Source organism: Triturus cristatus, chromosome 2_1 (assembly GCF_964204655.1).
Source record: "Triturus cristatus chromosome 2_1, aTriCri1.1, whole genome shotgun sequence".
Lineage (NCBI taxonomy): Eukaryota > Metazoa > Chordata > Amphibia > Caudata > Salamandridae > Triturus > Triturus cristatus.
In genome coordinates, this window is record NC_140581.1 from 450519553 (window position 1) to 450543456 (window position 23904).

The following is a 23904-nucleotide window of genomic DNA, read 5'->3' on the forward strand; positions in this document are numbered from 1 at the left end:
TGTAGAGAGCGCTAAAAATAGATATCACTAGCACTTTGATAAGTTACAACAAAAAACATTTTCATCGTCATAGCACTCCTTGTTCCTGCCTCTGAAAAACTCACTTTGGAGTTATTCCTTACACCATTTACCATATGAACCAGAAAACGGTAAGACAAAAAAATCTGATTGGCAGGTCAAGATCCCAGATGAGTGAAAATTCTCAATTGCATTGTCTATAGATTAGCCTTCTCTTCACCGACAACATTAGCTAATTCAGACAAAGCGAGTAGGATTTGCATGGTAAAAAGACCAGCAAGGCCCACAGTCCTTCTCAATTTTTATGACTGCATCTTATAAGGCTCAATGGGGCAAGGAGCAGATCTTCTCATCGGGCTGTAGTGATGGCTTCAGTCAGATTTCGAGTAAAGGGGATTCACTTCCTATCAGTGGATCAGTTCTATGAATGGTTAAGTGGAGCTGTCGACCCATTTGTAATAATGTGGTGTAGTCTTGCACAGTTATTTTTGTTTGCGCCTCACCTCTATTTTCTCTTGAGATTGAAAATTCAATATCTGTCTGTCAACACTCTCTTCACATCACCTGTTATGAGGAGATCCACAAAATGTCCAAAATGGGACTCTGAAGTCTCGGAAGTAGAAAAATAATCCAGCTCAAAACAGGAGGGAAGTGGTTTCTCCCACTAGCTGGTGTATACACCCTACTGGCAAAAGCAGCAACATCAATATAAAAAGTCTGATTTTTACCAGCAAAGGTAAAAGTAGCCCAACAGGAGCAGAGGAAACCAGCCTTTGTTGGCAGTGTAAAGAGAAGCTCCACAAGTGGAAATCATTAGTTGTCACTACCTCTCCCTGATGATAGGAAATATATCAAACAATCTTCCAGCATGGCAGAGTATAACAGAATACATCATGGTGCTAGATAGTTAAACCTGTGATAGTCGGGAATTTTCACCTGCATCAGTAGGCACAGAAGGTAAATCTGTTGATCAAGAAAACCTGTGAAGAATCAGCATTCATCTACTCTCGCTAACACTTGATGAAAGATAACGATTCAGAGGAAGATTTTTTGGGTCCTAATTAGATTTCAATACCACAAATGAATGGATTCAAAAGAAACATTCATAATGGTGGTGCTGCCTCCAGATATAGAAGGGAGCTTTTAAAAGATCTTTAAAGCATTAACTTGATTACGCTGAAGGTATCCAAAATAAAACCAGATGTTTGTGATTTATGGATCTACAGTAACAAATATTCTGTAGCTGAATCAGTAATGTTCATGTTATGAAAGAAACAGCAGGCCCATCCCAGCTTAACCTGACTCTGATTTAACAAGAGGTAAATCGGCCATTAAAATGTATGTTGTTTATGAATTCTATAGTGCAAACCAAGCCAGAAGGCAGCAAAGTGCTACACATAGTTGAAAACAATTCTAAAGTCAACGGAAAGGAAGCTGGCTTGTGGATGTTTAATGCATTTTGGAAAATGTTCTAACTGCTGGTATTTGCATAATGGCCACCTAGAGATCAGTTCACAGCTTTTTCAAAAATCGGTGCGTTGACGCTGACTCCAGGTCTTTTAGTGGGTAAGGCCTCCCTCTGCAGCTAATTTGCATGATTAAATTCTTACTTTTCTCACCATGGTCCCAGGGTTTACTTGCCTCTGGGGTGAAGAGATAAGCTTTGTTCTCTTGTAATGTTTATGAATATCAAAGATGACTTCATGATGAAGGAGGATAAAGTTAGTTAATTTTAATCCTCTAAATCTCCATCATGTCCATGATTTTGTTTTGTGTGTTTTTTGAGATGATGGTTAAACAAGGCTGCAGTCAAATATGTTTTGTAGCACTTATACATAATTCACACAAAATTCGGAAGATGATGCCTCCTCAAGATGTTCCCTTTGTAAATCATTTTTAAAAATTGACATTGGATCTGTTAAAATATTTCTAGATTCCCACACATAAGTTGGCAGATTTTGTTGTTTGAGTTAAAAAACAGGCCAATGATGAAGTACGAATACAGATAGATAACTTTTCCTTCTTCAACCTAGATTGGGTTGTTCAGAAGGCCTCCCTATTAACAGTGTTTCATAGGCTTCCTCATGGCCTGTAACTGAGTGAGGATATTTATGTAGCGGACTACATTACAGAGCAGCCTGTCTTGAACTGGGCATCAGAATGCACAGGTTTATACCATTAAGGAACTAAGCAAACAAAAGATTTTAAAGTGACCATCTAAATTCCCTGTGGTTTAAATTTTTAGTTTCTTTAAAGCAGCTTTCAGTTCATTTCTGGCCTCAGTAGTTTAGAACCTTAGGACATTTTTCCTTAAAGGTAACCTCTTAAATGTGGGGGGTCCAGAGATTGTTCCAGGCCTATTAATCTTAGGTTTCTGGTCAGGCAATTTGTTTCAGAATCTTTCTTTTCAATAAGTTCAATGAATTGTTTTCTGGGCCATACAAATCTTTACTCTAACCTCTGTTTTTCTTTTCATCAAGCTCGTATATTGCCCTGTTAAGGTACGAGACATGATACTGCTTTTCAGTCTCTCACGCCATTCTTAAATGCAGAATAATGGGCCTGGGTAAATAAAGAGTCCGGGAAAGTAGTGTACCAATGGATCTAGTAGTCTGGTCAGCCATTAGATAGCGCTCCCTGATCAAAGGCTTTATCCTCTTTGAAAAGTTTACATGAAGTGTTTTTCGAGTTTGTGAAGCTAAAAAACAACTTCAGAAACCATCCCAAATGTGGCTTGAGAGACAAATTACTGTCCCACACTACCAACAATCTGTGGTCTCTAGCAGCAGGAGTAATATTTTTTTTTCTTCCAAAAAAGGAGAGAGGTGTTCTTGTTATCTGGTGCAGCTCTTATAAAACAAACATTTAACCTAGCCAAATATATTAAGCATTCATCCACTTTCGTACATGGAATAAGCATTCTAAGAGGGTATTGTATTGACCCTGTTCATATTCTGCAACTAAGATTTATTTGAGTGTCATTTTAATATTAGCAACCCAGCCAAGCAAGGCGATAAGCAGGTGAAAGATAGAAAGGACCATGAGTTGTCCCAAAACAAATATTGGGGGAAGAATATTAAAATCTTTCAATCACTATCCTTTTTGCACAGCTTTAAAAAAATCTTTAGACCAAGTCATTGAGGCAGGGGAACCACACCAACTTCAACCAACTGATGAAATGCTGTAGGCCACAGTGTGGAATAATGAGTCATGCAAGCAAAGCGACCTACCCCCATCAACAACTGACACTGTCATTATGCCTAACCACTACAGGTGCTTTCATGATTCTTAAAAGGGTCTTATGGATGCTACTCGAGTGAGTAAAATGAATGCCAGCTCTTGTTAGCGCAGTAGTTGGAGAGATTCTACCTCAACCAAACTTTCAGATAGTGATGGGAAAATGATGATAGGTCACAGTTCCAAGAACAGTTTCATCAAAAGTTGCATTCTTAACGAAAAGATTTTCTTGACCATGTGCCGCACCTAAGGATACACCACCTTTGCTAAAGATACATTTAGAATCTTTTTGATGAAGGGTGATAATGAAAATGGGTAAGAGTGTAGATTCACCCCACCACAGGGTGAGATACCAATTTGATGTGCTTGATTTTGTTCATTCTTGGCACAGAAACAGCTCTGCAATATGTTTGAAGGTGAGCTGGGGAATAGAAATGCCAGATTTAGTGTGCTGAGCATGTATTTGGAAGTTGGGCCATTGACCACGTTTAGAGGTATTCATGTTTAGCAGTCACAAGGATCCAAAGTTTATAATTCTAGTTCTATTTTCAAAAAGTCTCCAAGTTTTTATATAAGTTTGGCGAAGTTGAAGGATTATGGATGGAGGCCACAGGTGGTAAAAACGTTTCTGTATCTACCACGAACTGCTGCATACCTTATTACAGAATCTGACTAGACTGTGCCCGTCACCCTTAACTTCCAGCTCCTGTTTCATGTGCCTGCTTGTCTCCAGGCAGATGGTTTTCGTTTCTCTTATTAGAAGAAAAATAGTCCAGGAGAAAGTAAAAGCTTCTAGATAAAGCTGTCTCTACCGGCCAGCTCGTTCAGGTTAAGTGACCCTTCCATTCTTGTGGATCTGATAGACGGATCCACACTTAATTTGTCTCCGGTGCCTGGAGCATGACTCAAAGTCGTGCTCCAACTGCCAGACCTTGGCTCCGAAGGCTTTGAGAGAGCGGTCCCTAATGCTGCTTGCGACCCGGCGTTCAACTCCACGCCATTCGCCCCAAAGGTCTCTATCCTGGTCAAGAGGAAGGGCTGGGCATCGCTGCAGGAGTCCGAAGTCCTTGTCCTCCCACTCAGTCGTCGGGTCAGTCAGGTAAGGGGCATAAGAAACACAAGAAGTCGAAGCACCCTTCAACTTCTCATCATCTGTCGGCTGACCTGACGGAGACTCAACGCTCTAGACCTCGTTCTGTGGAACCTGCGCCTGGGTCGCCACTGTGCTTACCTGCCTTTCCAGGAGCCGAAGGGGCCCCCACCCACCTTAAAGAATTCTGTGACGCCATGTGCCTCATATTTCGGCGACCTGGACCTGACCCTCCCAGCCCACCTTCGGGCCCTGGAAGCTCAAAGCGGGTCCTGCGCCAGTGGATCTGGCCCCAGTGCCGATGCCCCCCAATGGCTCCAGTGATGGATCCAGACCAGCGTTAGTCGTACCCCTGTGACCTTCCCGTCTCTGAGATTTCAGCCAGCACATCCCAGCGGCACCAACCCCATTCTTATCCCCGATGACCCAGAGCCAGATCGGCGCCTATTGACGCTGATTCCGGCGCCAACCGCACCCCTGGGTATTAGGTCAGTTCCTCAGCCTTATTTTGAGGGGCTAGGAATGGAAGATTATGAGGGATCGTTGGACCCTTTCTGAGCTCGGAATAGACTGGTATGAGGAATTGGCCAGTGGATTGGATACCTCCCCAGATTCTGGCCTGCTTAATCCCCCTACCGTGACTATGTAGGAGGGAGCTTCTTATGCAATGGTGGTAAGAAGGACAGCTGAGGTCCCTGGACCTTCAGCTTCCTTCGGTAGAAGTCAAGGCGAACATCATGAGAGAGGTCCTACAGCAGAGTGTCTCCTCCTCGGAACCTCTCCTGTCTTTCAACGAGGCCTTGACTGATGTTCTTCTGTAAACCTGGTCCAAGACCAGCACATGGGCTGTTTTGAAAAGACAGTTGCCCACTGCCATCGCCATGCACCAGCCAACCCAAAATTCCTCAAAAACCACCATACCCCCGAGAGCTTGGTGGTCCATGGCTCTACCTCGCAATGCACGTTCCTTTCCATAGCCCCAGACAGGGAAGCCAAGAGGCTGGATAGTTGCAGCAAGATTGTTTTTTCTTAGACCAGTCTTGCGGTCAGAGAACACTGCATGCCTATTGAGCCGTTACGCCCACTCCTTGTGGGAAACTGTTGCGCGAGTGCTGCCACAGGTTGCGGAGGAGGTCTGGGCCATTCTCTCCCAAGCGGTATCAGATGGGAGAGATACTACAAAATTCACCATTTGTCGTGGGCTTTGACACCATCGCCTTGCTGGGCAGAGCAAAATAATTGACTGTGGCTGTTCGACACCATGCCTGACTCAGAACTGCTGGCTTTTCTTGGGATACCCACGCGTCCCTTATAGACATGCCCTTTGATGGCACCGTCTCTTCGGAGACCAGGCTGACATGGCCCTGGATTACTTTAAGGACTTGCCGGCTACAACCCCTGTCTGCTTTTCACCCCTTTTGGGGCCATGGAAGGGGCTTTCAGCTGCACCAGCCATATCCCTGCCACAAGACATCGCAAGTTCAGCAACCTCTGTGTGGCCGTGAGTGTGGATCCTTTCGACCCCGAGGGTGTGGCGGCCAGAGGTCCAGTCAGTCCACTCCTCTCCCTGCAGCCTCTAAACCTTCCTAGTTCGGTCCTTCAAGATCATGGACGACCGGTTAATGGCAGAATCAGCCATCACCTCCACCACTGGCAAAACATCACATCGGCAAAGTGGGTTCTTCAGATAGTCCAAAGGGGTGCTCCCTCCCCTTCGAGACTATCCCTCCCTCAATGCCTCCGACTTACAACCACCTGACGGAGGACCACCTAAACTTGCTTCAGGAGCAAGTCAGGACTCTCTTGGCCAAGGGAGCAATAGAGAGGGTTCTAGCGCCATAAGTAGGCTGTGGTTCCTATTCCCACTACTTCCTGGTTCCGAAAAAGGACAAAGTCCTCCGTCCAATTCTAGATCTATGAGCCCTCAACTACTAAGGAAAAGTTCAAATTGCTCACTTTGGCTCAGGTCTTGTCTGCCCTGGACTCCAGAGACTGAATGGTAGCATTGGAATTGCAGGAGGCCTATTTTCACACTCCTGTCCTGCCTCCCCATCGGCGCTACCTGCTGTTCATGGTAGACCACGACCACTTTCGGTTCACAGTGCTCCCCTTTGACCTTACCTGCATCCCTCAGGTGTTTACCAAGTGGATGATGGTGGTCGCAGCTCATCTTTGCAGATCAGAGGTGCCAGTCTTCTATCTCGAAACTGGCTGTTGAAGGCAAGCCCAACCCCGACTGTCCTTTCCCACCTCCAGACTATGGCAAATCTCCTACTTTTGTTAGGGTTCACTATCAATGTGCTGAAGTCACACCGACTCCCTCTCAAATGCTCCGTGTCATCGTAGGTGTTCTGGACACATTGCAGTTTCGGGCCTATACTCCCGAGCGACGAGTCCAGGATATTCAGGCAATAATACAGATGTTTCAGCCTCTATCCTGCAACAAGACCACACAGTAGTGACAGATGCATCACTCCTGGGATGGGACAGCCATTTGGCAGAGGTAGAGATCCGAGGACTCTGGTCTCCGGAGGAATCCGGCCTCCACATCAACGTGTTGGAGCGCCAAGCGATTTGCTTTGCATTGAAAGCTTTTCTTCCTTCCATCAAGGGAAAGCTGCTTCTGGTGTTCACGGACAACACCATCGACATGTGGTACTCCAACAAACAGGGTGTGGTGGGGTACTCGACCCTTTGTCAAGAGGCCCTGCCTCTGGTCATGGGTTCGATCAGCAGGGCATATCCCTGGTAGGTCAACACCTGGCAGGTTCCCTGACCTTAAGGGTGAACAAACTCATCCGTCGATGCCCAGCAGATCACGAATGGCTACTCCATCTGAAGGAGGCGCAAGGTCTCTCAGAACTGGGGAGAACCCTGGTTAGATCTGTTCGCCTCCCTGAGAACGCACAAGGTCAGCAGTTTTGCATGCGAGAGTTTCCAAGACGGCACTCACTCAGCGATGTTTTCCATCTAGAGTGGAGCTCAGGACTTCTGTGTGCCTTTCCGCCAATACCACTCCTGTCAAGAGTGCTCGAGAAGATCAGGAGCGACCGGGCCCAAGTCATTCTTGTGGCTTTGGACTGGGAATGGAGAGACTGATATCCTGAGCTTCTCCAACTGAGCATCGATCCTCGGTTCCGGCTGCCCCTTCGGGAGGATCTTCTCTTGCAGCAGCAGGGGAGAGTCCTTCACTCAAACCTGTCAACTCTACGCCTTCTTGCGTGGAGATTGAGCGGTGGCAGTTGACAGCATTCCGAAGTCTGTGCTGTGATTCCTACCAACACTGTGTACACCTGCTGGTGGCAGAAATTTGATAAATGTTTTTGTCTTTGAAAATATAAAGTATACAAAGAACTGTTTTATGATTTAACCACATTTTCTCAACGGGTGCTTTACTGTGTCTTTTTATTCCTCCCGAACAGGTTAGTAATCCAGTGTTTGTGCCTATGACGACTCATGAACTTCTACATAGAATGAGTGGCAAAGGTTTGTCAGCCAAATATCACTTTCCAAGAAATCCTTGTATTTTTGGACACCAAATGTTGTCTGTGCAAGTTACGTTGAAGAACAACACTGAACAGAAAATAGAAAACATTCACATAGGAGAGAGCAAGCTACCATCTGGTATGAAGGTGCATAGATTTACTCCAGTAGGTAAGCAGATCATCTTTGACATTAACACAGCATATTTATCTGGGAATGTTGCAAGTGCTTCTGTATAAAGAATTCCTTCTGGAAGCTCCTGAAGTTTAAATGTAGAACAAGTATATTACCAGAAATCAAAATGTCACACAAGGGATGGTGTAACTTAGGTTACAATGTTGTTGTTTGAAATGAGAGATGCTAACAGGCGGGACTGATGGTAGCTATGTTTAAGAGCATGATTACAATGTGTTAATAGAGTTAAATCACATCTCAACTTCAGGAACATGCGTGAAGCTGTTTTGAGTGGTAATAGATGGACATGATCGTGCAGCGTTTTCATGCATGCTTCATCCTTTTCTTCTGGTCTGGTTCAGGAACTGGCTGAGCCCGCCTTGCTGCGCATTTAAAATGCGAGTTAATATTTAAAAAGCTACCTCCTCTTAAACTTCCCTTGTAGTTTTATGAGGCATGATGATGGCCCTGAGCTTCAAGTACAGAAAATGTACATATTCTCTTTCTTTGCTGATTTGGGTCTCTTACAATCACAGACTGCAAAATACATTGATGTGCCTTGCTCCATTTGTAAAGAGTTCCTAATTCTTGAAGCATCCTTACAATGAAATAAACCTTATTTAAGGCATTATGTATTGGTGATGACAGATAAGTAAACATTTTTCAATAATTTGTATTATCCTCATTGATCCACACTATCCTGGTTTATTGACTGGCAGTATCACATATAATTACCATCCATGTAGAGGTGACTTTGAAACCAATATGAGGAGTTATAGTGGAGTGATGAGAGAGAATGAAAGATGGCATGTAAGAATAGGCCCTCTGATCACTGCTCCCACTCTGCAAGTTGCAGTGATGAGCATATTTTGCTGGTTGATTGGGTCACCCAGATAGAATTCGTAAATATTTGTATAGTGTACAACTCACGGATTGAAGTGTTTCCGTACAATTATCAGGAAGCTTTTACTCTTGCGTCCTCTCGTGGGGGTGATGAGATTTAGTGAAAGCTTTGTGTTTTGTGCAACTGGTGATTATTTTTGCTTCAGCATATTCACAGCTTCAGTTATGTGTATGCGATATGCAAGACTAGCTTTGATCCACAAACAAATGGATTCCAAGAGTTTTTCTGGCTTTCTGAAGTGCAGTAAGAGCACAGCAGGAGGGTCGCTGTTTTTCTGTAGTCTGTGTTTCTAACTAAAGCTTCTTAGTGTAGATTTCTCGTCTTAAGAGTACCCCGGGTATCAGGCTGGATCTTGAAATTTTACAGCAGTTTAACATACCAGTGCCAGGTGCCACTGGATTCACCACTAATAGTTACACAATAGCTTCATAAAGGCATGATGAAAGTTCTCTCATTTCACTATTTCCAGGCACAACATGTTTGTTTACGTTTTCTAACCAAGTAACTGCGGCTTGCAAAGTGCTTAGCGTGAAAGCCCTGTTGGACGTGTCTGGGGCCTAGCCTGGGACTGACCCATGTGCTTCCTGCAAGCCCTCTGACCTTGGGTGTTGATGCAATGAAAGACCATCCTTTGACTGTCTCCACATCCTGAGGTGAGTTTCGCCTTTTTGTTTTTTTAATATGGCACAATTGGAGGCCTTACCTTCCCCGATGCTTAAACATCTGGCATACCTTCTGGAGCTGCTGCTTCACCTGTCATGACTGAAGTGACAGAGCTCCACACTGGCCAGACTGACTGCTCCTGCATTCCGCCTGTGTTCTGCCCCCTCCTCGGCTCCAGCAGTGTTGGATTGTGCATCGTCCCTCCCAAACTCTTACATGCAAGTTTCTCCAAATGTATAGTTGGTGACAAGTCAAATGTCGGCTAACTGACTGTGGATACAGATGTCATCCTTAAACAGTTCAAACGAAATTGCTTCCGCCCATCTCAAAGGAGAACAAAAGGCTAAAATAGATTCTCACTCCTGAACATTTGATGTCTTAATTGGTTTATCCTGTTCATAATGAAGATCAGGATTCAGAAGCAAAAAATTAATTTCCCTTACCTTTGATATGGTACTCCGTAAAGTATCAGTATGGTTACCGTTTTGGAAGTTTCAGGAAAGATAAGTACCTTCTTCTGAGGTATTTATCTACTTTGCTGTAGCAGTCAGGAATGCTGCAGGGATCTTGAAGTTGCAACTTCAGTACTCTGATCTTGTTCGGATGCAGGCGAACAAGCATCTGTTACCTTTCTGTCTTTCAGTGAGGCTGACTTGGACATAGATCAGACATCGTGTAAAAAACCCTACTCGAGTCAAGCAGCTGAAAGGCAGGCAGCGAGGAAGTATATGTGGCACTGGTTCACTGACACAGCATTGATGTAAAAAACATCGATGTTAAAAATAATGTGAACAAAAAAAATATCGACTCGTATTCTCAATCAGGTAAGTACAAAAAAATCGATGTAAAAAATATATATGTATAAAATACCTACTTTTATTTAAAAATAAAATAATATATTAAATATTATTTTAACAAAATAAAATAAATGTAATATACATTTTAATAAAATATAATAAACTTAATAAAAAAATACACAAACAATAATTTATACATATTTACTTTTAAACAATTAATAAACTATTATTTTTAATGTATGTTAAAAGTTTAAAATAATATACAAAATAACAATATATATTGATGATTTAAAATCTATTTTTTTAAATCTATAACAAATTAAAACATTGAACTATTAAAAAATATTTGAACTTAAATTTCACAATACAACCAGTCCAACAGTAGGGAAAGTGTTGGATAGCCCAGAGGTAAAAATACCTATTCTCACTCCAGTGAGTGCAACAGTAGGAAAAGTGTTGGATAGCGGAGGGGTAACATTTTCTATTCCCGCTCCAGTGAGAGCAACAGTAGGGAAAATGTTAGATAGTGGAGGGGCAAACATTACTATTCCCACTACAAAGAGTGCAACAGAAGGGAAAGTGTTGGATAGCAAAAGGGTAAAAAATACTATTACCACTCCAAAAAGTGCAACAGTCGGGAAACTGTTGGATAGCGGAGGGGTAAAAATTACTATTCCCACTCCACTGAGTGCAACAGTCGGATAAGTGATGGGTAGCGGAGGGGTCAAATTGACTATGCCTACTCCACTGAGTGCAACAGTAGGGAAAGTGTTGAATAGCGGAGAGACAAAAATTACTATTTACACTCAAACTGTTAAAATATATATATATATATATATATATATTTATTTATATATATATATATATATATATATAATAAAACATAAATCAAACATAAACAATATTTAAAAAATGAAAAATCAAATGTATTAAATATATAAAATGAAGACCTATTAATTACATATAACAAAAACCTACAAATATATAAAATAATAAATTAAAGAAAATTAATTTTTTTAAACTAGAAAATATTTACAAACAAAAAATAATTAACATATGAATGTATTTCTTTTATTTCCTACCCTATAACACCACACCAAAAACCAAACACTTCAACATTTTAAATTAAATTTACTTCCATACTTAACGTGATTAATACTCAATTAAAAAATATTAATTAAAAAAACTAATAAACATTAATTGACTACACACACTTTAACACTATGAGAACCACAACACACACCTAAATTAAACTATAAAATAATTAAAACTTATTTTTAAAATAAAAACTTTAGGCAGACGACACCCGACACTGTATATGAAAATCTCCTCACCAGATGACTTCATCTCCCTGAACGCTATTCTACAGAATACTCAAAGCTGGCTTACCGGCAATCACCTCATGATCAACACCAAAAAAACTTAATTCCTGCTCATCTCCCCACCCAACCACACACCCAAGATAGATATATGGTTGAAACATCTAACTTCCTTTGACTGTGCTCCCCACATCATCGACTCCGCGAAATCCTTGGGAGTCACCATAGACAAACACCTGAACATGCAGGCGCAAATTACTAATGCCACCAAGGGAGGCAATCACCAGATGAGTATACTAAGGAAACTTAAACCCTTTCTACCACAGACCGACTTAAAAATGGCGGTACAAGCCCTAGTGTTACCAAGATTGGACTATGGAATCACCACTCTATGCGGTCTTCCCAAATACAAGCTGGTCCCATTGAGGGCATCGCTTAACACTGCGGCCAGACTGGTCTCGGGAAACAAAGAAATAACCACATTTCTCCAACCTTGAAAGCTCTGAACTGGCTGCCTTACGAGGCCAGAATACAACTAAAGATCGTCTGCATGACCCACAAAGCCCTGCACAGCAATACCCCCAGTTACTTAGCACTAAAGCTAGAGCATTCGGGAGGATGCAGGCAATTGCGAAGTTTATGTTCACTACTACTGAAACCACAATCCTTCTATAAAAAGAGAACTGATTGCAGAGCTTTCTCAGGGATCCCACCGAAGATTTGAAACTCCCTACTGCTAGTGATACGTAGGAATCCCCTAATTTACCTCCTTCAAAAAAGAAATGCTTCTAATAAACAAACTCACCTCCTAAGACTTTAATGCTAAGTAGTCTACTAGTCACTTATGCTACCCATTTATTACTGTCTACCTCTTTTGTATTGAATGATGACTACCGAATGTACTTGTACTACCTCAACCTCCTAATGTTTAATAGCGGTGTGTGGATCGTTCTTTATTGTCTATCAGTCACCTATGCTATTCATATATTACTATCCATCTCTATTGTACTGAATATCGAATGTATGTATATTACCTCAACCATATAACGTTTAATAACTGTATACTGTAAAGCGCTCCGATACCCTCGTGGGTCGTGTTCGCGCTATATAAAACATTTTAAATAAAATAAAAATTACTATTAGCTAATAATAAAGTAATGAAAATGTAGTTAATACCCACACTTTACCCCTTTAAAAGTAAAAACAACACACACAATATAAACAATTACCCAAAAGAAATGTCAAATAATTAACATTAATTAACTATATTATTAATTAAGCACAAATTACTTCCCACCCTTTACTCCTATAAACACCACAACACACACCTAAAATGAATTGCATTAATTGAAATGCTATCCGTTAACAAAACAATAATAAAAAATAAACTACTTAACACCCTTTACCCCTATAAACCCCAATATACACACACCTACATTTAATTACACAAATACCATAATTAATTTCCAATTAATTAAAATTAATTAACCTATTAATTCATCAATGGAAAATAAATTACTTCCCACTCTTTGCACCTATTAACACCACAACACACACCTAAAAATAATTACACAATTACCATAATTAATTACCAATTGATTAAAATTAACCAATTATTTATTAATTAATAATAAATCACTTTACACTAATAAAACTATAAAATCTCAGCTAAACAAATATCAATAAATAAAAAATAATCAATTAATTTAATATAATTAAATTACTTCCCACCCTATTCCCCTATAAACCCGCTACGGAACTAAAAAAGCAAAATTCAAAAAGAATTTTTTTTGATAACCTCTAAAAATGTAACACATATATTAAAAATACAATTCTTGTACAAAAAAAATACATCACATACATATAGAATATATATACTAAAATACATAACCTGAATTAAAAAAAGATATTTTTAACAACTATATTTTTGCGAACTATATTAAACATTTCAAAATTTTTGAAATCGATATTACTTACCTTAAGTCAATATTCTTGACCACGATATTCTTGCTGTCGGTTTCTGAACCACAATAATTATTATTCGATATTTGTGCAACTCGATATTTTTTACTCGACATTTTGTCAGCACACCTGCTGCATCTTAAGACTCCAAGCTTCTCTGCACCCATTGTAAGCAAAGACAAAGCCTAGCATTGGCAGGAAAGTTTTCTTATGAGGCATCCTGGTTTTGAAAGTACTTTCTGCATGTTATACAGGTACTCCTGCATTCTTTCTTAGATGGCATCGCTGGTGATTTTCCTGAACAAATGAAAATGGTAATATACTCAACAGTTAAATGCTCAGACATTTCCAAACGGAAGCTACGATGTTGGGGATGTGGTAGCCCACAAATTGGCACTAACTAGAGTCACCATCTTCTATCAATCGAGGCTGTGATCTAGATTCAGCAATTACTTTTTAGCAATCTGTTTGGATCTTTATATAATTCTGCCTGAAAGAAATCACTGTGAATGGCTTTTGCTTCACTTTCTAACTTTAGTTTGCAGAATACTTTTACCTCAGTGCCATTAATTACCAACCAGATGCAGAAAATCAGAAAACACGAGGCAGGCATCCTCGGTAGCCCTAGATTGGGCCAGGTAAACTTGGTTTCTAAATCTGTTGGATCGGAATACGTACACCTATAAAGAATCCCATGGAAGAAGAAGCTGCAGCCACAACAGAAGAGCGTTCTACTTGATCCAGATCTGCAGACTCTGTGTCCAGTCATGGAACTTGAGAGGAAACCTTCGTTGGTTACTCTGTGCTTGAAAAGTGGTGGGAGCTATGTTGTCAGCTCAACAGCAATCGTTTACAAAATCTGGGAGAAATTTGCATAGAGATGGAGATCGATTGTTAACCTATGTTTGTGGTTTTGCAGTTTCTTTTATCCTTAGCCAAGGATGGCCCTTGTAGTAACACAGTTAAAGGCTGTTGGGGTGCTTTTTCTTCAGCCTTATGTTCATCTTTGCAAGGCTGTGTTTTTCAGTTGCTTATTGATGTCCGCCAAGCCATTCATTCCACCACAGTGGGATCATAATTTGGTTGTGAATTTCTTCATGGGTGCCCAGTTTGAACCACTCCATTTACATCTATTAAGACTTCTAACTTTAAAGACATTGTTTCTTACAGTGTTCAGATCTGTAAGGAGAATAGGAGAGATCCAAGCCCTGTCGATTAAACCCTCCTATTCTTATCTGATAAAGTATCTTTAGAGTAAAACCATCCTTTTACCAAAAGTAATTTCTGATTACTCCAGTATTGGAGCCTTTCATAGATTCACATGCCTGAATCATTCCCCGTCGTCGAGACGGGAGTCTCCGGTACATAAAAAAGCATTGCTTAGTATCATAGCAAACTGAAAAAAGGCCTAGGCCCATTTCCCTTTGCAACCCATAACCTTCGTTATGTAAAAAAGGACTAAACTTGTCCCTGAACCAATCAGAGCCTCTCACCCTCTAGAACACTCCTGAGAGAACCTTCTGCCCTCAGATTTTCTACCGCACGTTGTGCTAGGGAGTCTCCTTTGAACTGAAATTTCTACATCATCTTGGAGAATGGCTGATTAGACAAGTAGAGAGCTTCGGTAGGAGAGGCGAGCGGAGGCCCCGTCCCCTCTCGCGCACCCGCGCACCGACCCGTTTTCCCCCCTGGCTTACCCTAGAACGAGTCTGACACACCTACTCTTAATCAGCGCACAGACCACCGCGGCAGCCCTTCCCAACCCGCCCTACACCCTCTCCCCCCCCCCCTTATGATCCTTTCATTAGTTTCCCCTCTACCCCCCCCCCCCTTTCTCACGGTTTTTTCCCCTCCTCCCCACAGTTAGCAGTTGTACCCATCGGCAGTTCAAACACCGATGCCCTAGTTACTGAAACAGTTGAATACATTTGTCACCAGGGAGGAGCTACACAGACAGTAAGAGGGAAACCGAGTTGACGGTAGAGATCACGTGACACATTAGCACCACCGGGATGACATAAGTGACGATCTACTGGAACGTACTGGTAGGAGACATGTGGATTTAGTAATAACAGAAAGTCCCAGAGACCAAGCAACCAGTGTTACCACCCTTGAAAAAAGCAATGTTAAGTCACACTGATGCACAAAACTGATTCATATGTAATATGGTTGACATGCATTGTGTTAATTTGTACGCAAAACCCTAATAAAAAAATTTAAACAAAAAAAAAAAAACAATCTTGGAGAATGGCTGCTAAGGAAAAGAAAGGCTTGTTTAAGGCCTGTGCCACCTGTTCAAAGAAGAGATTGTATACTGACGATCCTCATAAAGACTGTATATACTGCCTATACCCACACCACCAGGCGAAGGAGTGTAAGGTATGTCGCACCTTTTCTAATAAGACTCTGAGGGATCGTGAAGGCAGACTATTTAATTTGGCTCCAAAAACTTAAAACCAGGAAGGACGTCCTGTCTAGTGACAGTGATGAGGCGTCAACTGTTTCAAGGAGATCTCAGAAGAGAGGCAGATCTCCTCAGGCTCATACCTCAGGGGAGAAACCTGAGAAGGCTCTTAAAAAGACCACTTCTGGGTCTTCAGAGCGCAGTCCCTCAAAATCTCCTAAAACTAAAGAAAAGGAGAGCAAGGGTCATGCTTCAGGGGTGAAATAGTCAAAGAAAACAATTTCTGAGCCTTCAAAATCACCCCTTAAAATTAAACATACGCTTAAAAAGCCAGCGTCTACTTCACCTGAGGAGAAATTAGAAAAATCTACATCGTCGACGGGATCGTCGACAAAGAAAGTAGCGTCGTCGATGGAAAAGAGTGAAGTAAAAGTCATTATTAAACCTATACTCTCGTCGACGATGGCAGTGTCGACGACGAGAGCGTCGAAGTCGACGACAATGACGACGACCACAACTACATCGTCGACGGCACCGTTGACGATGGTGTCAACTGCATCGTCGACGGCGACAACGAAGACGATGTCTACAGCGTCGACGACGACGGTGTCGTCGGCGTTTACTATGGCAATCTCGTCGACGGGCTTGTCGACAAGGGAAAAAACTCCAGAAAAGCGGGATTTTGCCAGGAAAAGAAGGATTACCCCGGATATTACATCTCCTAGTAAGGTAACGCCTCTGGTTCCATCCCATTTATTGGAGGAGGAGGAGGAGTCGCAGAAGGATGATAATGAGGGTCCGTTTGGCTATGCAAGTAGCCCCTCTCAGTTACATGTTAAATGTCAGGAGGATGACTGGGAGGATGAGTATGGGGGTTATCAGGACCGCCCCTGACAACATGATCAGAAAGAGATGGTGAGTGTTCCAGCTTCTCTTCTGACGGATTTGCAGTTCATTTTGGATGATTACAAGAGAAGGCATACTTTGCCTCAGTCTACCCAAAGGATGCCAGTGGCTCCGGTGCACTCTGTTCCATGTACACCAGTGCGAAGACAGGAGGTACCGGTTCCGGGGCCAACATCACCTTTACCACAGCCGGTTCTGGACACATCTGAGGATGAAGAGCAGGAGGAAGGGGAGATAACAGATCCTAGTAAGGAATGGGATGACTATTTGATTCCGTCCCCTTCATCTCCGTCACCAAGACCTGTGGACTCCCCTCCGGAGGACATTGGAGGGTTCCATAATCTGATAGAAAGAGCCGCGCAGAGATTTGCGCTCAACATGTCATCGGATAAAGCAGAATGCTTTTTGTATGATTTCAAAGAACCGTTTCGCAAGACGGTTAGATCTCTTCCAATTGTGTGTCATCTATGGGAGGAAGGTCTCAAAGTGATGGAGACACCGGCAACAGTTACTCCAGTGCTTGCTAGGCTGGACAAAAAATACAAAGCGCCTTCCGATGCTCCGGCTTGTTTATTAGGTCACCCCAAACCGGACTCGGTTATAACTCAAGAGGCGCAGCAAAAATCGAGGGATCCGTCTGCTCCAATTTCGACGCCACCGGACAGAGAGGGTAGGCGCTTGGATAATGCAGGGAAAAGGTTTTCGTCCATGTCTGCTCTTCTGGTCAAGGCAGAAAATGCCCTAGCCATCCTGGGCAGGTATGATAGGCAGATGTGGTGCGACCTATCACCATACATTGATAGCATACCTGAAGCGGACAGACAAGAGGCCAGGAAAATCCTCCAGGAAGGTGAAAGGACTTCGGCTGAAGTCATAGATTGTGCAATGGACATTGCGACCACGGCCTTCAGATCCCTGGGAGGAGCGGCTGTTTTACGCAGACAAGGATGGTTGAGAGCAACATCTTTTAGGCCTGAAGTCCAGAATAAGATCTTGGATCTTCCGTTCAATGGGGAAGATCTGTTTGGAAAGCATGTGGAGGAGGCCTTACAGAGTATCAAGAAGGATACGGAAACAGCGAAATCTCTGGGAACATTACAGTATAGAAAAGTTCCTTTTCGTGGCTCACGAAGTAGGGGCCAACCTTCTTATAGAGGAGGTTATCAACAAGGCCGCTATTCTTCCTACTCCACATCATCTCAACCATATCGTCAACAATATTCACAGAGACAGACAGGAGGTTTCACAAAATCTACTCCTAGAGGTCGAGGAGGTCGCCAAGGGAAAGACACCACCCGAAGACAATGACATTCTGGTGACACTTACTCCTCATATGTCGCATATTCCCCTGGGTGGAAGAATTTCCTATCATCATCAAAATTGGCAGCAGATAACGACGGACCAATGGGTCCTCCACATAATACAATTCGGTCATACTCTAGAGTGTCTGGAAATCCCCCCTTGTTCACCTCCAAGATTTCAAGAGGTCAAGTATTTACACCAGATGCGTCAAGAAATTCAGACAATGCTCCGAAAGGGAGCAATAGAACCGGTACCGAATTCCCAGAAAGGAAGGGCATTTTATTCCCGTTTTTTTCTGATCAAGAAAAACATTCTTCAATGGTGCCCCATTTTGGATCTTAGATCCCTAAATACTTACCTCAAGGATCAGACCTTCAGAATGATCTCCCTCCAGGATATTCTGCTGCTGTTAAACCCAGGGGATTATATGACCAAACTGGACTTACGGGATGCGTATTTCCATATCCCAATCCATCCTTCACACAGGCAGTACCTTCGGTTCGTGGTGGCCGAAGATCATTACCAATTCAAGGTGCTTCCTTTTGGTCTGAAATCGGCCCCGAGGATTTTTACAAAATGCCTGGCTCCAGTGGCAGCGGTTCTAAGGAGACAGAAACACCAAGTGTTTCCTTACCTCGACGACTGGCTAGTCAAGGCTCCATCGAAAGTGTCAGCCCAGTTGTCAACAGAGGCTTGCATAGAACTATTTGCCAGATTAGGCCTCACTCTAAACGAGGAAAAGTCAACTCTGCAACCGTCAAGAAATATAACTTTCTTGGGAGCAATTCTGGATACGGAGGTAAACAGAGGGTTCCCCTCCGAGGAAAGACAGCGTGGAATAATATCTCTATCCAAGGCGTTTATAAAAAGGTGGTCTCTTTCAGTACGCAAGTACAAGTCATTGCTGGGAACGATGTCATCTTGCGTTCCCCTCGTACCTTGCTGCAGGCTACGGATGCGTCCGTTACAAGAGCAGTTGGATCTTCAGTGGCATCAAGCGACAGGATCCTTTGAGGATATAATCAAAGTGACGCCGATCATGATCCACGCGGCGACATGGTGGACCCGAAAACGAAACATCTCGCAGGGTCTTTCTTTCCTGACGCAGCCAGCTCCATTGGTGATTACGACGGATGCGTCCTTGGAAGGATGGGGAGCATTCCTTCAGGATCTGCAGGTCAGCGGTCGTTGCAAAGCGGACGAACAGCAATTGCATATCAATCTTTTGGAGCTCAGAGCCGTCCGCTTAGCATTGTTGGCGTTCCTGCCAAGGATTCAAGGTGCAGCCGTGTTGGTAAGAACAGACAACACAACAGCAATGCACTATTTGAACAAACGGGGAGGAACAAGATCACTCTCCCTGTCTCGGGAAGCCCAGTGGATATGGGAATGGGCTCTACGACACGAAGTATCCATTACAGCGGAACATCTTCCAGGGGACCAGAACACCAAAGCGGATACTCTAAGCAGACTAAAGTCTGTCTGTCACGATTGGGAAATCGACAACGGGATTTTGAACAACATCTTCCAGAAATGGGGAACTCCAACAGTAGATCTTTTTGCGACAAGGGAGAACAGAAAATGCTGGTTCTTCGCAAGCTGGCTTCCCCAACGGGGATCTTGGGGGAATGCGTTTTTGATGGCATGGTCAGGCATCTTTGCCCACGCCTTTCCTCCAATTCCCCTCCTGCCGTGGGTTCTTATGAAGATCAAGAAAGAACCATGCAGGTTAATCCTGATGGCTCCGTGGTGGCCCAGACAGCATTGGTTTGCGGAGCTTCTTCTACTGTCAGAGGAGCGCCCGATTTGCCTGCAGCCGATACCGTCTCTGCTGACAATGTTCCAGGGGGAAGTTCTGCATCCGGATCCGAAATCTTGCATTTAGCAGCCTGGCTCCTGAATACTGTGAATTTCAGCATCTGAATATCCCTACGGAGTGCAGGGAGATTCTATCTAGAGCCAGAGCACATAGTACAAACAAGACATATCGGATGAAGTGAAAAAGGTTCTGTTTATGGTGCAAAAGGTCTAACATTCATCCGCTGCTGTCAGAAGCTCACGAGATTATTCCATACCTCTTGCTTTTGGCTAAGTCAGGTTTGGCTCATGCATCTATAAAGGTACACCTAGCTGCAATTTCACGCTTTAGAAGAACGGCCTCTGGTCCATCTCTGTGGTCTGCTAGAGTCATCAAACAATTTATGAAAGGTCTGTTCCGAGTTTTCCCTCCAATAAAACCTCCACCACCTCTCTGGCAATTGAACGTCGTTCTTTCCCAGTTGATGAAACAGCCCTTTGAGCCAATTCACAGGGCGGAACTGAAATGTCTTTCCTGGAAAGTTGCGCTTCTCATTGCACTCACTTCAGCCAGGAGAGTGGGGGAGATTCAGGCTCTCACGGTCCAAGAGCCTTTCTTGCAGTTCAAAGAGGACAGGATAATACTCAGGACTAATCCAAGATTCATCCCTTAGGTTCCAACTGACTTTCATTTGAACGAACCTTTAATTCTCAAAAGATTTTTTCCACAACCATCAACAGCGGCGGAAAGAGCTCTCCACTCGCTGGATGTCCAGCGTTGTTTGAAGTTCTATTTGCAGAAAACTAAGCCTTTCCGCAAGTCTTCACAGATTTTTGTGGCCTACAGCGCACCCAGGAAGGGTTTCCCTTTGTCAAAGAGAGGAATTGCCAGATGGATATCAAGTGCCATAGGGTATTGTCATCAGGCAGCTGGCCGACCTTTGAATGCACGAGTCCGTGCACATTCTACAAGAGCAGTCTCCACCTCTACTGCTCTATTCGCAGGAGTATCGATCCAGGATATCTGCAGGGCGGCGACCTGGACGAGTACACACACCTTCACCAGGCATTACTGCTTGGAGGCAGCCACAGGGAGAGATGTGGCGGTGGGAGAAGCGGTGCTGAGGAACCTTTTCCAGTAACAGTGAGCCTTCTTTACCATTCCTCCTTCCTTTATTATGTACTTTGGCACATTTTATTGTTGTTTATTGTATTACCATTTGCAAAGTATTTTTGATAGGTGGAATTTGGTTTACAGATACCATTTTTATCACACTATAGATGTTTCCTGGATTCACTTTCTAGGTAACAAAAAATGTGCATTTATTTACTGCTCGCTATTCTGATTCAGGCATGTGAATCTATGAAAGGCTCCAATACTGTAGTAAGAAAACAAGTTACTTACCTGTAACTGTAGTTCTCCAGTATTGGACCTTTCATAGATTCACATGCAACCCACCCTCCTCCCCTGAGAAGCTCACCTCGGATTTAGCACAAAGAGTGTTATTGCACAAGTGCACGAAAATCTGAGGGCAGAAAGTTCTCTCAGGAGTGTTCTAGAGGGTGAGAGGCTCTGATTGGTTCAGGGACAAGTTTAGTCCTTTTTTACATAACGGAGGTTATGGGTTGCAAAGGGAAATGGGCCTAGATCTTTTTTCAGTTTGCTATGATACTAAGCAATGCTTTTTATGTACCGGAGACTCCCGTCTCGACGACGGGGAATGATTCAGGCATGTGAATCTATGAAAGGTCCAATACTGGAGAACTACAGTTGCAGGTAAGTAACTTGTTTTCTTGTCACACAATGACCATGCCTCATTCTCCCTCCCCTTCTCGAATGGAAGAGTAACTATGTAGGCGAGACTAGAGGGGCACTTTATTGGTGTGTGAGTACACTGATAATTTCCATATGGGTCATTTTTTGTATTAGAATGTTGGCGGATAATCCTCTGAATGGGATCAGGCCCTCCTCAACGAGGGTCGGAGCTACCTCTTCTGAATTGTAGTGCACTCTTTCTCTTGGTCTACCAAGGAACACATTGTTTTTTAATCAATATTTTCACAAATAATTATTATTTGGATTTTATTCAATGTAAGAATCAAAGCTCAGTTTGGAGAATCTATCATTTGATTATTTACATTATCTGTCAGATATTTAAGGCTTAGGGGTATCCTGCTGTATAAGGTTTGCAATGGGAATCTTTCAAACAAGCTGCAAGGACAAATGTACATCAGAAGAAAATGGTGCTGAGTATGGGTAAGTAACCATTTTCTGTTGGTTGTTTGACTTCCTGTAGTATCTTTATCGCCCTCCTACCTCCCTTCTTAAGAAGTTGCTAGTTATCCTTGGTTACGTTTGGCTCGGTTAGTTTGTCCTTAACCTTGTGGAGCGGGAAAATTAAGCAGAACTGATTGCAGTAACATGGACAGTGTGTTAGTTTACTTACTTAGGTTTGTAAGTGTAGGAGAGTAGGGTCTGCTTTCTATGTTCACCCCCACTTTTTGCTTTTGCTTTACTGGTTTTCAACTTCGATGTGGCTGTGGGCCTGCTAATCCGACCCACAGCCCTGCTGTTCTCTCTCTAAATTAATACTATGTACTTTAGGTGCATAACCCAATTGGATAGGATCACCTTATTGGCCCCTGGACAGTGTACCTTAGGTACCCAGGGCATAGGTGTACATAGGCCTACCAGGGGCTGCAGCATGTATTATGCCACCCCTGGCCTGGCCTTCCATTATGACACAACTGGCTGATCACTCAGCTGGGGCAAGGTCGTGTAATCACCCCTTGCTTAGGTGTAGTATTCCTATACCTACCTTATATATAGACACATGTGTACCTATCAGCCACTCCTATGGCAGGCCTTAACAATCCTGAAGGCAGAGTGCTTGGTAACATGTGAGATAGTGCTCTAGCATGAGCTGAGCCTGTCTGCAGCTTTCGGAACCATGTCCTTATAGCTGTTCTATGATATAGCCTACCATATACTCTTAAAGTGCCTTATAATCTTAAACGGTTATGGTAACTATGGTTTGGATTTATCAAAACATGTCATGTAAGGTGTCTAACACTTTGGAATAATACCCCCATCCCATTTCTGGTGATGAGGATATTATCCCTCCCTTCTAGAGGGAGAAGACCTGTTGAAACCTACTTACCCGGTTAACGTTAACCAGAGCCCCAGCATCACAAAATGGATGCTGCTGCCACGACACAAGTCTGACCTTCTGCTGCTGGGAGTGATCCCGGCACGGGAGGCTTGGACAATAGGTTTCCTGCCTTGGGAGGTGCGAGCACCACCCCAGACAGGCCTTAGTGTATTGGGGCAGGGAGGGATGAAAGAAACTAGACACTGCCTGGGGCACACAAGGTGTCCCATGCATAGTCCAGTTCAAACCGGTGCTGGGGCACTCCAGCCCCAGTCCTGGCGCGAAACTGGTCAAAGGGAAGGGGGTGTAACCACCCCCCTCCCAGGTCCCACCCATAAGGCGTGACCTAGCAGACAACCCAGGCCCCCAGATTAGTATAAGTGTGGTAGCTGGGCCCCAGGAGATTAGATTATCCTGAACCTGCAACTTGAACAGAAACTCTGGACCTTCGACATTCGACGAAAGAAGAAGACTGAAGAATCTCCCTTGTGGCCAAGGAGTGGCCACCCTGTGCGAACAGGCACCATCAAGAGACTTACCCTTTGCTTTGCTGAAGTTCTACGAGGGACCGACTGCAGAGCCTGACCAGAGCCTTGACTTCCAGACTTCTCCGACCCTGATCCACATCCACAGCCGAGCTGAGATCCGTGGAGGCGACGAGAGACGTGGGACCGGCTACCTGGGAAAAGTGGCGAG

At 43.3% G+C, this 23904-nt stretch overlaps 1 protein-coding gene across 2 annotated transcripts in view; it reads left to right on the forward strand.

The window, feature by feature from the left end:
- AP3B1 (adaptor related protein complex 3 subunit beta 1) overlaps positions 1 to 23904 on the forward strand; it is a 1836520-nt gene that overhangs the window by 1534291 nt on the left and 278325 nt on the right. For both annotated transcript variants that reach the window (XM_085632261.1, XM_085632260.1), the window contains exon 23: positions 7768 to 7999. In XM_085632261.1, the coding sequence (XP_085488387.1) occupies positions 7768 to 7999 (232 nt within the window). The remainder of the gene's footprint in view (positions 1 to 7767; positions 8000 to 23904) is intronic.